The sequence below is a fragment of the Manis pentadactyla genome, chromosome 13, assembly GCF_030020395.1.
Source record: "Manis pentadactyla isolate mManPen7 chromosome 13, mManPen7.hap1, whole genome shotgun sequence".
Lineage (NCBI taxonomy): Eukaryota > Metazoa > Chordata > Mammalia > Pholidota > Manidae > Manis > Manis pentadactyla.
This window is the reverse complement of record NC_080031.1, coordinates 107,119,353-107,137,451: the sequence shown is the minus strand read 5'-3', so window position 1 is coordinate 107,137,451 and position 18,099 is coordinate 107,119,353. Positions and strand designations below refer to the sequence as shown.

General features: G+C 43.5%; 1 protein-coding gene across 3 annotated transcripts; it reads left to right on the top strand.

The window, feature by feature from the left end:
- The first annotated feature begins 532 nt into the window (after window positions 1-532).
- Window positions 533-14,216, top strand: C13H5orf46 (chromosome 13 C5orf46 homolog). Of its 3 annotated transcripts, XM_036894578.2 has the most exons (4): window positions 704-862; window positions 4,416-4,575; window positions 8,914-8,967; window positions 11,801-12,039. In XM_036894578.2, the coding sequence occupies exons 1-3, from the start codon at window positions 790-792 to the stop codon at window positions 8,957-8,959; spliced, it is 279 nt and encodes a 92-aa protein (XP_036750473.1). In that variant the 5' UTR covers window positions 704-789; the 3' UTR covers window positions 8,960-8,967; window positions 11,801-12,039. The 3 variants fall into 3 exon arrangements, with proteins under 3 accessions (XP_036750468.2, XP_036750473.1, XP_036750457.2); XM_036894573.2 differs by lacking the exon at window positions 8,914-8,967 and having other exon boundaries at window positions 533-862; window positions 4,419-4,575; window positions 11,801-14,216; XM_036894562.2 differs by lacking the exon at window positions 8,914-8,967 and having other exon boundaries at window positions 11,801-14,216.
- Window positions 14,217-18,099: the final 3,883 nt, after the last annotated feature.

The window sequence follows — 18,099 nt, the reverse complement described above, 5'->3', positions numbered from 1 at the left end:
TGAGAGAACCTATAGCTCTGCATGGAAGAAACAGAACAACTTCCAGAGGAAGTGAAGTCAAAGCTGACACCAGCCAAGCACTAGGTTAGGGTCCTGAGGATTCAGAAGTGGATGGAACCCTCCACCCTTAGCAGATCAACAGGCTAAAGGAGAAGAGAGGTAGTAAAGTACTCTGCCCTCAAACAATAGGTCAAGGGTTCTACAGGACAGATGCTAGACCGCCTCTCTCGAGCCAAGTGGGATGACCAGCATGAAGGTTCCATAGAGAAGGGGGCACGTGGCCCTGAGCCTGAGAAGTAAGCAGGAATACCCCAAGGGGAGATGACAGGGAAGCTACCCTGGGGCAAACGCAGGGGGTGTGAATGGGCATGCCCGCGTGAGGACAAGCAATCAGCTGGGCATGGGAAAGAGCAGAGAGCTCAGGGAGGGGAGCAGGCACGCCTCCCCAATCTGCTTTATTGCTTGCTCCTTGGCACTGAACAGGAATTCTGCCTGATACCCACCGAACTGTCAACAACAGCATTGCAACTACCTCTAAAAGAGATATTCCAATGCCATTTATAAGTACACAGTAGAAAAACCAAGAGGGTTTTTCTTCCCCTACGTGAAAAGCTTTGATTTGGAAGATAGGGCAGGGCTCACTAATAGAGCTCTCAGAGCGAGCTGTGAAGACGTCTTGCACAACAGCCTGAATTCCATGGCCGGTGATGTCATCTATGCCCTATAAATGCACGGAGGCTTCAGGTGCATCTGAACAATTTATCTGCACCGATACCCAGTGCTGCAAGCATGGCTGTCTCCGTGCTTCGGCTGACATTTGTCCTGGGACTGCTTGTTGTCTTAATCCTGACTTGCCATGCCGGTAAGTGCTTCTGGTCACAGTTCATGCAATGCGCACTAGTAAGCTATGATTGGAGGCAAACGGGGGCACTGATCTGGACCATAAAAGGAGGGAGGGGGAAGGAACTCTGAGCACTGCAGAAAGGGCGCTGGATTGGGAGACAAGAGGCACATCTAACAACAGTAGGATTTTTATTCGAATGCACTTCAGCTATACAGCCTCTATTTTCAGAGAATACATGAAGTTGGAATGATTGCTTTTTCTTATATATTCATATGGTTAGTGACACTATTATATTATAAATTCCTTAAGAGCTGATGGGGGGGTTGGAGGGATTGTTTGATGATTATAACTGATAGTGTTCAAAGGGGAGGAAGATTTCCTCTGGAATAAGACTCCTAGGCCTGGCTCTATTGCTGATCAGAAATGTGGCTTCTGGCATGTTATTTAACCTCTGTGGGCCTCAAACACAACAAAGAGTATCAGTAGTTAACTTTATCATAAAGTCATCATGAAAGTTAAATAAAAGAGGCAAAACAAATTGGAAAAGTATAAGCATCCAATGTATATTATTATTGTTATCCTTTATTAGCTCATGTGACTCTCATAATAACCTTTTCCAGTAAACATGCAGTGTCATCACCCCCGACTGTAGGTCACTAAGCCAAGCTTGAGAGGGAACGTTGCTTGAGCACAGACACAGGTGGGAGTCACACACTTGGAACTGAAAACAAAGTGCCATGATTCTTTCCATTATAAGTAAGCATGTTTGTTACAAGTGCAAAGAGGACCACAGGCAGCAGGCAGAATTCTCACTAATTTATTTTCGGTCTGCAGAGGATGGTGTCTTATCTCCATTCAGAATGATAGAGCAAAAAACACAGACATGGCAAATACTCAGTACTAGAGCCCTCTGAGCTGTTCTCCGGGTAGCCTGGCAGAGCTCACACCCCCGGCCCCCACTGTGCCCCAGCACAACGCGCAGGCAGGCACGCCTGGCAGAATCACTGAAGAGAGGGCCTCTCCCACCGCTGTGTCGTCCACTCTGACCATAATCGCTGTGATAGAGTGACAGGGGAGACTTATACCCTTGAATCCGGTCTCATCTCTGCCTCTCATGAGTTAAATTAGTCCACTGCTCTGAATCTGTTTCTTCATCTCTGAAATGGAATAACTGTCAACTTCACTGGGTCGAATGATCATGCTTTGGTAATCGCTTTGTAAACTATAAAAATTGTACAAAAAAATCAGCAATACTTTTTGTTTCAGAACTTTATAATTACACCAATGAAGAAACTCAACCAGGTAGTTAATGTAAATAAATGTTAATTGATATTATATATGAAAAGAGAATATACTCAACCATCGGTCTTGATAATTGGTTTCTAGTGTGTCAAGTTTCTTAATATTTAACAGCCTTTAAAAATTTTTTTTAATCTCCTAAAGCAGTAGAGCAGTATAAATCATTTTGTTGCTAATAGTATTAATAACAGCAATACTAATACAGCAAGCATTTACTATGACCCTGCCTTGGGCCTGGTATTGCAATAAGTGGTATGAATATGATATATGGACATATTTATGTATGTATACATATGCATATGTATACATACATACATATGATAGGTATGAAAGATACAAGACATCTTTCAATCCTGACAATAATACACTGAGGAAACTAAGAGTACTTAAGTATCATGTGCAAGGTTACATGGCAAATTATCTGTCAAAAACAAGAATCAAACTCAGGTATGCAAGACTCCAAAACATATGACCCACCACACTGCTACCGCTCAGTATGTATATGGCCCGAAGCCTGCGGCCAAGAATCCAGTCTTCACACATAATCCAATCCCAGGCCATGGCATATTGAAAAGCTATAGCACTTGGTGTCATAATTAAAATAAAAGTCAATTAAATTAAATTCTTATGCAAGTAATATTTAGGAATACAGGGGAAAAAGGGAATTTGCTTCTCAGGCAAAATTTACCTGTTTTGCACTTGGTAAATGTATCCAGGGGGCAACTGCATGAAATGTAACCAGGGGGCAACTGCATGAAATAACATGCTCTGTAGAGATTTTTTAAATTCAGTTCAAACCCTGGCTCAGTCACTTTCCACATGTGTGATTTTAGGTGAGTCATTTAACTTGTCTGAGGGTCTGTTTCCTCTCCTCTGAAACTGGAATGCCATCACGGAACTGAATAAGGATTAAGGCACGTGATGTTAATACCACCCCAGTATCTGTAAATACACGTTCTCTTCCATTCCGCTTCTCGTGATGAAAATAAAAGAATTCTGGCCACTGTGCCTGCCCTGCACTTTATGTGAGAATCGCATCCCTTTCTGTCCATATTTACCTTAACTCTTAGCATGTGCTCTGTATACAACTGCAGGCTCAAAAAATACCTGTTGAGTGCAAAAAACAACAGCTGAATGAACAAATACTTGGCGATCAGTGTACTGATTTGGTTATAGGTCCCAGACTGATGCTCCTATCAAACATTCTGTCTCGGCATAGTAAATAATAAATGTGTGCAGAATTGAAAGCCGTATCTTTTTACTCATAGTTTCTATTTTAGAACAAATACACATAAAAGGCTAACATAATTTGACAGCTTCCACATATTCAGTCATGGGGTACCTTGCCTAGAAGTTGGACTTCTTGAGTCAAAACTGGTGGTAGGTTGCCAGATAAAAACCAGGACACACAGTTAAATTTGAATTTCAGATAAACAATGAATAATTTTCTTTAAGTATGTCTGAAATACTGCATGGATCATTCTTATACTAAAAAAAAAATGTTGTATTATCTGAAATTCAACTCTAACTGGGCATCCTGTTTTTTTACTTATCAAATCTGGTCTACTCTGAATCTTACACACTCGCAGATGGATCATAATAACATTTCTGTCAAAGACTAAGCCATTCATCAGAGTACTTAAGAATACCCAATTTAATGCCAGACAGACATGGGGCTGAATTCTGTTTCTGCCACTTACTGAGCCTATAACTTTGAACCAGCTTCTAAACCTCTCTCAACTTCCATTTCTTTATCTTTAACTTGGGGAACTAATTTTGCCTACCTCATCGGGGTGCTCTGAGAATAAAACGAGGCAATGCATGTGAATTGGCTGACACAGGTATGTGCTCACCGAATGCTATCCTCGATTATGCAGTATTCTGAGTATCAGCATTATTATTCTCAGTATTATCATTACCACGGGCCATGGATTACGTGGAGAAAAACGCATGAAAACCAGGCGTCCTGCATCTCGGCCCTGGCCCTGGGGTTCACTCGCGGCTTAGCCCTAGACAAGGGCCTCCATCTCCACGAATCCAGTTTCCACATCTGGGAAGGGAACCAAAGTCTGCCTAAACATCGGCATCTGTCTGTTTTTAGAAATAAGTGTGAAGACTTTAACCAGGCAGGCGTTAAATGTTCAGTAAACGTTACTGCCCAAGACCGCTAAGAAGGGGGGTGGGCTTCAGGGGGTCCTAGGGCCTCCGCCACTGACCAGAGAACTTCCCGTCGGGTGCGGAGCACCACCTCTGAGACGCTGCTGTTTTTCAGAAGACGCTCCGGGTGGAAATGCGGCTGAGAAGCCGGAGGACGGACCGGAGGAGTCGGGCCGCAAGCTGCAGAGGGAGTTCCCCAAGTTCCTGAACCTGCTGGGCACGGAGATCATCGAGAACGCGGTGGAGCTCATCCTCCGCTCCATGACCCGCAGCACGTAAGCCCGACGCGGCCCGTCCTCTGCCCGGGGGGCTGCCGGCAATGGCAGCACTTAGCTGAGCGAGAAATAAACCTGCGGCGCGAGCCGAGTGTCACTTTGATGGACGGGTGCCGCCCACCTTCAGGGGCAGCCGCGCCCGCGTGCGTCGCCGTGAGCCCCTTCGGGGTGGGCGCTGCCACCAAGGGACCCCGTGCGCTGATTTTGATCTCAGGACCCTGTACGTAGGAGGGAGAGCGCCGGGCCCGGGCCCAGGGAGCCGAGGTCCCGCGCCGACACAGGGGGTCCTGGGCACGGCCCGCCCTCCCTGGGCGCCTCGGGCTGCTCGTCTGTAAAGTCAGGAGGAGAAGGACCCGCCCGGTGCAGACACTGCGCTTCTTTGGTGAAGGTGGCAGGCCCCGCTGCGCTCATCAGGGGTCGGTGGGAGGAGTCCTGCCTTTATCTTGTAGTGCGGGTAACTCAAGGGGTCGGCAGAGACGTCGCTAAGGTCGCCTCGGAGGCCCTCCCGAGACCCTCTCAGATGAGGGTCTGTTTTGACCACAAGGGATGCCGTGGCGGCAGATGGCACAGCCCGGAATCTCCCTGCTGATCTTGCTTCCAAGTGCCCGCGCCCAGCTCCTGAAGCACCTTCCTCCGGCCTACGTCACTGTGACTTTCACCTCCACTTCACCGTACTCCTCATTCTCCTCACATTAGTCCCCCAGTTTCAGCTCTCCAGGACCGAAATCATTCTTCCGAATGTCCAGGTGCCCCAGTCTCCACCTCTCTGAGCCTCTGCCTTCTTTTTCTCTCCTTTGTAGACCCCTAAGCAGAGTTTGACAAAGAGCGGTCTGCTATCTCCTGCCTCAGAATCCCCTGGAAAATGTATATAAAGTGCAGGTTCTCATCTTGCACCTTCCTGGGACAAGGCTAAGGATATGCTCTTTAACAGGTTTCCAAGCGACTGTACCACATAGTACATTTCGAAAGCCCTCGATGAGATTCTCTGGCCTACACAGCTAGGCCGTAATGGTCCACATAGCCTTTACATTTCAATTCATATTTTGTGTAATTGTGAATCTTTGCATTTTTCTAGGGAAAGTGCTTCTGGCTTTTACTAGATTTCCAAAGGGATCTATGACCAGTAACAGATCAAGAAACACTTGTATATAGAAGCAGTCAGGGGGCTTTTTACGATCTATGTTCTGCTTAAATCAACATATTATCATGTGGATGAGCAGGATTCAGGGTACAGTTCTCACACATAAACTGTTGAAACTCACAGATATTCATTTATCCTATTGTGGTTGCTTTTGCAACTCTTGTATTCCCATGATTGGTAATATAAACTAGGAAGAAATTGACAAGCAAACAATAAGAGTAGCACCCGTTACATACAAAGTACAGACTAGACTCTAGGGCAATTCATATTGTTATAAATCACAGCAATAGCAATGTGAGGAGTTGGAAAAATAATCACTTTTTATTCCTTTCCTAGGAAATTCGCCAGATGTAAAATAGCACTTTTTTCCCCTGCTAACCCTGAAAGTTGATCTGCAATACTACATACAGAACTGCTGTCAGCTCTGGGTTCAGAAATGGCACCTTACCCTCTGCTATTTTCTCTTCCCCTCATGATATCCTGAGTTAATGATTTTCTTTCTGTTTCTGGAACTTAAACCGTCTCAGGCTCTCTGTCCCCCTTTCATTTCTGCCTAAACGTTCATTCCTTCTCTCATGGCTGCTGCTTTGCCCTGCCACTTATCTAAGTCACCTCCTGAGAAAACGGTCCTGTAACCCCCCCACATTACTATGACCTTCTCTTATTCCCTGGTCAGTCTCCATCACTTTACCTTGTCATGGTGCCATTATAACCTATGTCACCATCTCAAATGATTCATGTTTGATCGTGTAGCTGTGTGATAATAGGGACCAGATCTATCTAGCTCACCGCTATGGCCCAGCACCCTGCAAGTCATGGCAGGCACACAGTAATTAATTACGGAAAAGGACCTTAGAGATCAGATCTAAAGACCATCTACCCCAACTTGACCAAAGTATCCTGAGAGATATCTGCTGAAGGACACAGCATTCCTTGCTTAAGGGAATGAATCTAACCGTCCTCCATAAACACAATGGGTGATGAGGCATCGGAGGAGACCATCAGGGAGTATTAAGTACTCAGTATGTGCAGTGTAGGGCCAGGGATTGTGAAGGAAAAATCTAGACTGTGAACTTCTCAAGGAATGCGCAGTCCTTATGGTAAGACGGCATGAGCAAACGTGATAACTAAAGAGCTGTTAAATTAGATGGGTGCCAGCCAAACATCACAGGTAGTTTCTGGAGAAAGCAGCTCGCCGGGGCCGTGACACCTGGGGCAGTGTTCAGGGCAAAGGTGAGAGGCCGTCTGAGCCACACGGGACCTGGTGGGTTTTGATTAAAAAGAGAGAATGACAGGAACGGTGGGGCTGCATAAACGGGTCCACAGAAGGAGGAAGGCCTTCTTCACCTGCTCCAGTCCGGCAGCCGCCTAAGTGCCGCGCAGGGCCCATCGTCGGCGTCAGACGCGTGCTGTCAGGATGGCGAGCAGACCGGCTCGCTCCCTCCGCCCGCCTGCGGGGCCACATGTAGAGTTCTGTGAACTGCGCCCTGGTCAACATGGTCCTAAACAAATATACGTATTCTTGATTCCTCTGACCCCTTGAGAAGCGTCCAGTTCTTGGGAATCTCCCTCCGCCCCCATAACCCTGTTTCCAGGGTTCTCTCTCTGCCTCCGGCCATTCTTCCTCATTCATCTGACTTCTCTTCATGCATGTGCCCCGGCCTCATTGTTCCTCACGGCTCCGAATGCACACTGCCTGCTTTTTCACATCACAGCTTCCACACAGGAATGTCACATACACTCCAGTGACTTCCAGGCTCAGGTATCTTTGCATTCTTTGTCCTGAGCTACAGACTGAAATGACTCTCTGCTTTCTAAAAAATCTCACCTAGGTTTTCCAGCAAGGCCTCAAATTCAGCTGGTCTAAGCCCAAGCCCATTACCTCACACCCCTGCTCCTCTTCCCGTGTTCCTTATTTCCGGAAGGCACATCTCCATCCGCCCGGAATCCAGACACCGCAGAGCCCTCCATCCTTTCTGCTCGTCATCCCCTTCGCCCAAGAGCTGGGTATTCTACCTCTAAATTGTTTCCTTATACCATTTCTCTTCTTCAGCTCCACTCTTTGGCCTAGTCAAGTCCTTCATCATCTCTTTCCCAAACTTTTCATTATATTTATAATTAATTTTGCAGTTTCTATCTCTCCTCACTCCAATCCATCCTGTACCTACTATCAGAATTATGTAAAAAAAAAAAAAAAAATTGGTTCTCTCACTGCTGTGCTTGAAACCCTTTCATGAATCTCCACGGCCTGTAGACTCAGAGCAAACACGTTTGGCTGCTGTTACAAGTTCTTCCCTGATGCCAGTATACATACTTCATCACTTCTCTCTCCTGAAGCCAAACACCTGATACTCCCAGTGACAAATGATTTTTGTTCCAAAGCACGTCAGGTTTGTATGAACCCCCAACATCTTTGCATGCGCTTTTCTCTCAGCCGGCACCGCTACCCCCAGCCCCCGCCCCCAGTCTGATCACCACACAAGTCTGGTCATCTTCTAAAGTCCAGGACAAAGATAAGCTCTGGGAAGACATCTAAGAAGTGCTGGTGTTCACACTCTGGCTAGGCTTTCACAATGCTTGGTAGTAATCTTCACAACAGCTTACCCCCTCAATGTTTTAAATTATTTGTGTCTGAATGTGTCTGTTTTCTCCGCCAGACTATAACCTCCTAATCCCTCAAATAGATTTTGATGGTTCTGGTATCGATTTATGGTTCCGGAGATCTGTTTTAGATTTTGCTTTGCAATTTCCCAGCCATGTGACTTGGACAATGTGTGTGATCATGTTGAGTTTCAGAGGTTTTTTTTCATATGTAAAAAGAGATAAAAATTAATTCCTTTATCCAGTCAACAAATATGCACTAATGCAGAGTGTATGCCAGGCAGTGTTCTAGGTGCTGGGCAAAGATATTACTGAACTATAACAAAATACCTGATTTTAAAGAGTTTACCTATGAACAGACATGTAACTACCGGATTTATTAGCAGATTCAAAGAGATAGTTGTGTGTAAAGGCTTGTTGACTATGAACTGTTATAGAAATCTTAGATCTTACTTATTTATGAAATAGGAAAATCTGGAGAAGAAAAGTGTGGCCCAAACACAAGACACCCTAGTGATCATAGTAAAACACCATCACTGATCATTTCTGTTCAGACTAATTAATAATTCTTTTTTATTTATTTTTTCCTTTTCAAGAGGATTTATGGAATTTGGCGATAAACAAGAGAAGCCATCAAAGTGACTTCCCAGGTGATTTTAACTTAAAATTTACAACTAAAATATTAGTCCACTGGACAAAGGATAAAAACAGTCTTTCTGATTTTATTTAATGAATTTGGGCACCCATACCTTCTTATAAGCAGAAAAGGTACATTTTTTTTTGTTTAGTTTTTGCTTTGTTCTTGCTGTAGTTTTTTAAAATTAATGTTAAGTAGATGTATTTTTATCATTTGAAAGTCACTGCTTACTAATATTCTCTTAAGGGAGAAGGTACAGCTGTGGGGTGAAAGTAAGGTGAGAGTAAGCACTGGGAATCAGGGGGCCTGGTCCTGTCACAGCTCTACCAGTAACGTGCTTTGTGTGAGTCCCACCTGTGAAATGAGGGGATCTATGCACTGAAACCTAAAGACCATACAGTCATGGGATCAATGACTCATGAGAAGAGTGAGATTTGCTGAACCTAAGGACTAGCAAGGCCTCTAAATCCCACAAGGTCAGGCTTAGAGTCGTCCGCCCGCACCCACGGGGGCCACGTGCCAGGAGACCCAGCGGGTGCCTGGGACCATGGAAACTACCAGCCCCGTGTGTGCTGTCTCTTCCTTTACACACATACCTATGATAAAGTTTAATTTATAATTTAGGCACAGTAAGAGATTAACAACAATAACATAATAAAATAGAACAGTTATAACAATACACTGTAATAAATGTTATGTGAATGTGGTCTCGGTCTTGCTCTCTCAAAATACCTTATTGTACTGCATTCACTGTTCTTCTTGTGATGGTGTGAGATGAGAGAAGGCCTGTGTGATGAGGTGCAGTGAAGTGAGTGACACAGGCAGCCTGACATAGGCTGCTGTTGACAAACGCTCAGAAGGAAGTCACCTGCATCTGGACCACAGCTGACCGCGGGTCACTGCAGATAAGGAAGGACTACTCTTTGTGAAAATTATATGGGTGGAGGACTCCAAAGTATCTTCTGTTTCCTTATTCTGCTCTCTCCTGTGAATGGATATTGAAATACAAAAACAGAAATGCTAGAGTTGGGGAAGTACATCAGTAGCTAAGTACTAAGTACTTCCTCTGTTTTAGATATTCAGGCATGAATCTTCGGAGTATCTCCCTAGACGTTCAATGTATGAGAAAGTTTATGTATGAGATAAGACAACAGGAAGGAGTAGAAAGAGCAAAAACAGAGAAGGTGTAAGTGCACCTGCTAACTTGGCCGCTTAATGGTTTGAGGACCACAGGGAGGTCACTTGACCTCCGTGAGTCTCACTTTGCTCTTTATTAACATTAAAAATGTTACCGTAAGGCCAGAATTTTTTTTAACTGCATATAGGAAAAGTTTGAGTAGATTCATGAACCAGTCTTAGGTGCCCTAACAGACAGGAGGAATGGCTCAGTCTAGGGATATTTTAAAAATTGGGCTGAGTAGAAGAAAGCCTCTCAGGCAGAAATTAAATTTTGGATGGTTTGAGCAGAGTCACTTTGAACCCCAGTGACTCTGCACTTAATAAGTAGCTTTAAAAGTTGCACTCATAAATCAAGAGCAAGTCATCACTTTTGAATTAAGTGATTCACATCAATGCCTATTTCTCCATCAGAGAAAGTCTAGCCAAAGTTCCAGGTGTTTCCCCAATTAAGATAGGCAGATACATAGGTAGGTAGACATCCCATCTCACAACATATGCCCCTTCTTACAAACTCCTTTAATGCTTATTTAATCCTGCTATGTGTCAGATTCTAACAGTGCTACCAAGATAAATAAATAACACTGCCCATCTAAGAGAAGTTTATAGTCTGGGATAGCACTTAGCACATTGTACTCCAGGACTGAGGAAGAGCATGATGAAGTCATGTGTCAGAGTGCCTTGGAAGCCTTGGAGAAGGAGATACGAAATACAGGAAGAACGGGGTAGGCATCAGAGGGCTTTACAAAGAAGGCGCACTTCTGCGCTCCTTCTCAGATGATGAGCAAAGAGAGGCGAGGTCTCGACAAGTGATCCCGTAATGGCACACCTAATAATCTGAGACCCTCCTAATCTCTGCTCAATCACATCGGCAACATTTCCTTATGTTGATAGACTTAAAATCTTAACTCTTATTGTCCTGCATCACTTGAAATCATGGGGATTCAAGGTACCCGCTGTCTTAAGTCATTTGACATCTTAAAGCATAAATTTCTATCTTATGGTAAAAAAAAATGTGAAACAGCTCCCTAGACTACTAACATTATTAAAGAAGTAAACTATGGGAAAGCACTTTGTGAATTTTTAGTTTTTAATTACATGTTTGAATTAAGAAAAAAAATACACTATGGACCCACTCGATTGCATGTTGAGACTTGGTGGGACACAACTTCCTCAGAAGGGACCTGGGAAATAAATTTAAAAGGAACTCAAACCGCAGCCAGGCCTGACCTGGCTCAGTATCCGTTCCACGGAGTCCTATGGGAAAGTTTCCTTTAGAATTAGAAGAAGAAAGAATTTGCCTTCCTTAACGACAGCTTCCTTCTTTATATTATGTAACTTGATCTATTTATTTTATTTATTTTTTCTTGCCTATCCAGAGCTCAAAAAGAAACAGATGACTCAGTTTAGCCCTGTGTTTAGCCCATGTGAATTCTCCCTTCATCCCTGTTGCTGATCATTGCTTTACATATCCTACATCTTCATTTTTCTTGTTGATGCTTATTTCCTCAAATATAAATTATAGTTGTTTTCATTATAAAACATCTCACATTTTAAAGTGCAGAGACATAAATGTTAGAGAAAAGATTAAAAGATCTTTGTATTTTTCTTAAATCTTAAACCCTCTCTAGCCGGTAATTGTTTTCCTCTGTCTGGCTTGTGTTTCTAAGGACACACCTACGGGGCTCCAGAATAATCCAAGGGCAGCCAAATCCTGCTCTTCCAGTTCTTCTGCTTCCTAAATCCTCCAGGACAGAGGCCTCCAAGGAACTGCAAGCAAGTTCTCAGGATGCAGGCCCTGGCTCCAAACAAACACAGCCTTCTTTTGAACACCCTGGCTTTGCATTTTTGCCTCTAGAAGTCAGAATGAATGTGTCCTCTTTGGGGTCACATATCCTAGTTAATTGAGAAGATATTTGTTGCTGGTAATAACTACCTGAGCAGGTCTGAAGTTTTTAATGATGCAAGAAATATAAAATACATAGCAATTATTATTGGCCAGAATAACCAAAGAATGGTTCAAAACAGAGAAATTAAAACCCAGATAAAGTTAACAAATCCAAAGTCACAGAATCAGTAAATGACATAAAGCAGATTTGAAATTGGCTTCCAAGAAAAGGGTCTTAACCCCAAAATATTTATGAAGGTCAGAGATAAAGGTCACCTACGTCCTTTTTGGAACATCTTTAAAAGTATCTAAGTCTGCTCTCCTGGAGCAGGAAATTAAAAACCAATGATCTTTTTAATTACCAGGGTTACTGCTCCTCCTTAGTCCTTATCATTCTCATAGAATAACAGAGTGTTGAGGATGGGAGTGTCCCAGAAAAGTCTAGTGTGGCCCTTTCATTTGTTCTGATACCTCATTATCCAGAGGTGGGCCCTCAGTGGCCACTGCTGCTGTGAATATACATATGTTCACCTAGTCACAGAGAATCAGACCATCGTAAAGCGTGACCCAGCTGGGCCAGAAGGACTCCCCCAGAACCTGTGATGCAGACACTAAGAGAAGCCTGGACTCCTAGAGCAGGACGAGAAATGCTACAATGCTTCTGCTACTGAGTTCTCAAGAGCTGTCTGAGTCTTGTTCTCACCAAGCACTTTGACAGAAAGCAATCCAGTGTATTTTCAATAAATCCTTTGTTTGTCTCGCTTCCTATTTTAATAGCCAGAATAGGTCTTCATGCAACACAGAGAACTTTTGACAATACAGATGGCTAATCAAAGACTGAACCCCTACTAAATACTGAAAAATACACTACTTTCTACAATAACTTCAGACAACTCACCCTCTGCATTTTCCAGCTTCTTTCCCCTGCTTTACTGAGATATAATTAACATATAACATTGTGTAAGTTTAAGGCATAAACATGATTTTATTTATATATATATATAAATGATTACCATAGTAAAGTTAGTTAATACAGCCTTCACTCAGCATTTTTTTTGTAGTAAGAACTTATGAGATCTACCTTTCCAGCAACTTTTAAGTATGCAATGCAGTATTGCTAGTATAGTCATTATGATGTACATTAGATCTCCAGAATGTATTGATCTTGTAACTGGAAGTTTGTTACCTTTGACCACCTTCATCTATTTCCCTCACCAATCCACTCTCTGCTTCTACAAATTCCATTGTTTTTAGATTCCACATACTAATGAGATCACATAGTATTGTCTAACTTACTCCTACAGTATAATATTTTGAAGATTCATCCATATGGTTGCAAAATGACATGATTTCCTTTTTCAAGGCTGGATAATATTCCATGGTGTCTATACACACACACACACTCCATCTTTTGTATTCATTCATCTGTCAACAGACACTTAGGTTGTTTCCATGTCTTGGCTACTGTAAATAGTGCTGCTGTGAACATGGGGGTGGGCCACCTCTTCAAGATAGTGATTTCATTTCCTTTGGACATAGACCCAGAGGTGGGCTTGCTGGATCATATGATAGCTTTTAACTTGTTGAAGAACCCCCATAATGGTTGTACCACTTTACATCCCTACTAACAGTGGAGGAGCACTGTCTTCTCCACATCCCCACCAATATTTGTCATCTCTTATCTTTTTTGATGCTAACCATTATAACAGCTGTGAGGAGATATCTCATTGTGATTTTGACTTACGTTTCCCTGATGATTGGTGACGGGGAGCACTTCTTCATACACCTGTTGGACACCTGCATGTCATCTTTGGGAAAATGTCTACTCAGGTTCTTTGCCTACTTTTTAATCAGATTATTTGTTTTACTTTGTATTTTGCTATTAAGCTGTATGATTTCCTTATTTATTTTAGATATTTACCCCTTTTCAGATATATGGTTTACAAATATTTTCTCCCATTCTGTAGGTTGGGATCATTTTGTTGATAATTTCAAGACTGTGCTAATTTCAAATATCACACCACTTAACCAAAAATATCTAAGATTTCTATTCTATTCAGCATCTGACAGGCAGACTGCTTATCTCCAACAAGTGTGTCCCTCCAAATCCCTGCAGGTTCTGAGAGCCCAATTTGTGCCTGGAAAATATATTCACTTTAAGTACAATAATAAATGTGCTACTTTTTTTGAGAAACATGCCCTATGAGAGTTTCTGCCTTTATATTCACCTGTTTGTTGTACAGTTTGAAATCACTCTTCCCCCCACCAAAACAAAAACAAAAAAACCAGGAGACAAATCGGTCCCGGATTTGATACACTGCTAAGAAGTAACCGTCCGAGATCTCTGGGAGTCTACGAAGATTTTGAAGATATCCAAATCGCTTTACTTTGTTCTAAAGGGTGTTTCCTCCTCCTACCTTCTGCTACCTTCTCTTTGTACCCTTCAGTGAGACACCTCTTTGCAGCCCGCAGGGACACTTGTTTTTGAAGATGAAGAATCTCGTGCATCTGCACAGTGGTTTTCTTTTCCATTCCCTTCATACTTTCATCTTCCTGCAGCCTCATGACCACAATGTGATCCAAGTAAACTGGTCACGTAACAGGCGAGTGGGGCTGAGTGGGAACCCGCAGCAGGGCCGTCTGGGCTCCGACTGGGCCCCCCCTTCGGCGCCCGATGACACACACGGTCCGCAGCACCACCGGCCGGTCCCCAGGCCCTGGGTTCCTGCCAGGACACTGGGGCTCGGGGGGGTTTACATACGGCGCTTTACAGAAATGCTGAGCGGAAAGAACACTTCTATTAAAATACAGTTCAGAGCGTACAGATCGCATCTGCTACTTGACATGTGGTTCTGAGCAAAAGCTCTGTTTCCCAGGCTCCTCACAAGGGCAGCCGCGACCCAGCCGCACGGCCCGCGCCCCGGCCTCCTCCCCCCCAGCGTCCGGGGACGCCAGGAATGCTCCTCCTCGGGGCCTTGCGTCCACTCCTCCTGCTGCCTGAAATACCCTCCCCGGGACCCCGCACGGCCTGCTCCCCCTCCCGGGAGCCTCTCCTCGGGGGCCTCCGTCCGGGGAGGCCTCGGCCAGCCTCCACCTAGTCACGTGCTCCGGCCGCCAGCGCTTCTCCCCCGGGGCTGCTGTGCTCTTCTCTCCATTGCGTTCACCTTCTAACGCAGTGTTGAGACTGACTTTGTTCCTTTTCTCTGCCTACCCCCATAGAATGTAAGCTCCATGGGGCAAGAATTCGGCCTTTTTGGTAAATGCTCCTGGAGCTATAGTGAGCAATTAGAACAGTGTTGGACAGGATAGCTGATCAATAAATACTTGTGTTCTGTATTAAGAAATTAAGATCATAGAACTTCCACCTAAGAACAAGAAAGGAAGGATGCAAAGTTGAACACTCACGGTCTTGCCTTCCAGTAACTCACCATTTTGACACAGAAGATCCGAGCCCCTGATGAACCGAGCACACTCCGCGTGACCCGGCACAGCAGAGGCGCAGGCACGGTAGCACCGGATCCAGGGTGAAGGGCCACTGACGCGGCTTTGGGAGATGCGGGAAGGCTCCTCGGAAGTCTTCCTTTATTGTTATATTAATATATTCCAAGTTTGTTATTATATTTGAGCTGTAACTTAATAGATGGGAAATTATTTGGAGACATGGGGAAGGATGGTGGAGGGCAGTTCAGCCCAGGGGACAGACAGCTTGAATCAAAGCTCGGACTGTGACGATGCCTGTCACTCAAGGGTGGGCTCTCCAAAGCTGCCTAGGATGGCAAAGGGACAGAAATAACTGAGACATTTCCCGTGCTCGGCCTTCATAAACGATACCTCGTTTAATCCACACACCAGGTACAAGAATTACATGTCATTATTCCTTTTTGAACTAAAGCAATTGAGAAGCTGGAAGTTGAAGGAACCCATTCAAGATCACTCTGGTCACTAACGCCGGAGCCTGAACTTGAATAAAAATCTGTGTGAGCCTGAAGCCCCTGATCTTTACTTCACTGTTAATTAAGTCTATGATAGGATTTCCTTTTGTTATTTTTGTTTTTATGAGAGGGAGGCGAACTTACTATCTAGTATGTATTCACTGACAAAATGTTTTCTTCCAAATTCCACTTCAAAAATTATGAAAGTAGAATATGCTCAGCCTAAGGTGGGAGGTGAGGGGGCAAGTGGAAAAATGTATATATTTTTCAAAGTTAACCATCTCCCCAAATCAGCCCTGGAATACTGATTCCATTCCTCCTGTCCCAGTGAACAAATCTAAACATACACACAAAGGTAGAGCGAGTTTTTTGTGTGCACTTCACTCCATAGCTTGCCTTTCTTATTTAACAACATCTCATGGTATTTACTTCAGGTAAATAATACAGATCTTTAAGAAGCTACTTGATAGCTGGTAAATTAAGATATCATAATCTCCCTGTTGATAGATATTCATAATTCATAGTTTTTATTTTTTCAGCTCTTCAAAGGATGCTGCAATAAACATCCTTATATATATAATCCTGTGCACTATGTTTTTATTTCTTTATAAAACATTTGCATGCTCATAGGCATGGTCAGGATTTCATTCGTAGCTCCAGAACAATGGAAAGCCACAGAAGTGTTAAGCATTAGAATGAAAACAATCACTGTTGCCTCTGGAAAGATCATTGGCTGCTGGGCAGACCATACTGAGGGGTCCAGAGAAGAAGCAGGAAGCCCACTAAGAAGCTCTCGCAAGAGACGAGGGGCACTCGATGTGGGAGAGTCAGTGAAGACGGAGCCGAGAGACCGCTGAGCAGCACAGCACTTGGTGATGACTGGGGTGTGCTGTGCCGAGGAAAAGGAAGTACCAGAAATGATTCCCAAGCTCTGACTAATACAACTGGACGTGCAGTGGGGCCACTCGAAGAGACGGGGAATGCTGGACACAAAACTGCCTGTGACTCTCCTGGACCCTTAGGGATGAAGCGGTGCCCATTACCACGACACCAGTATCGTTTTATCTCTATCTGCCTAGCCTCATCTCACATCCCTCTGTTCTGCTCACAGGGCTTCAGTCACATAAAACTCTTTCAGTTCTTTGAGGAAGCTAAGTTCTCCTTGTCCTCAGGATATATGCACTTTCAGGAACTTCTATCCAGAGCATTTTTTGGCTGAGATGGGTTCCCAAAATAAAATAGGGAACCTCTTGTCACTGTTACCATTCTTAAAATCCTATTCTTTTCCTTTATTGTTCTTAAACAATTTGTAATTATCTACTTACCTATGTTTACTTGCATAGTTTATGTGTCTTTCTTTACACTGAGCAATCTGTGGGGGTATGGGCCGTGTCGCTTTGTTTATCACTATGTGCTCAATTTCTAGCAAAGACATTGCAATCAACAATTAATCACCATTCGTTGAATTTAAAAAAATATATAGAATACAATAGATGGCCAATAACTATTACTATTAGTGATAGTAATCATATTAATTGTTATTATCTAATCAAGAAATGTTCTCTTATTTGATAAAGATACACTTGGGCAGAGGCAGAGGGAAAAAAAGCACTTTTTAAAGATGCATGAAATGAAGCCAGACATAGTTACTAGAAAGGAGGAAAATCACATAATTTTCATTGAGTTGTGTTGCCAAGGGAAAATTTTAATACCAGTGAAGGAGCTGGTATTTCTTATTTTCATCTTGACTATATTCTTGAATAAAGTTTAAGAACATCTGTCTTTCTTGATGTTGGTAAAAACCTGAGTGCCCCCCTACTGTCTTTAAACTGTTTCAACAACCTGAGAACTTTTCAACTGGTGCCTTTCTAAAATTAAGTAAGTAAGTAAGTAAATAAATAAATAAATAAATTTTACTGACTTCTCTGTTGGTATTATCTGACTTAAACACAGAGGCCTTAATTCACAGACTTAAGTCACTTATTACCTGACTTAAATCACAGAAGTTATGTGATTCATACATTGCATATCCTGACCCTCCATCACATAGCAGAAAGGGATGTATTGCTTTCTTGGGCAGAATAATCACACCCTTAGCATTGTCTGGAGTCCCCGATCCCATTTTAGAGAAGGGAACTTTGGGGGCCTC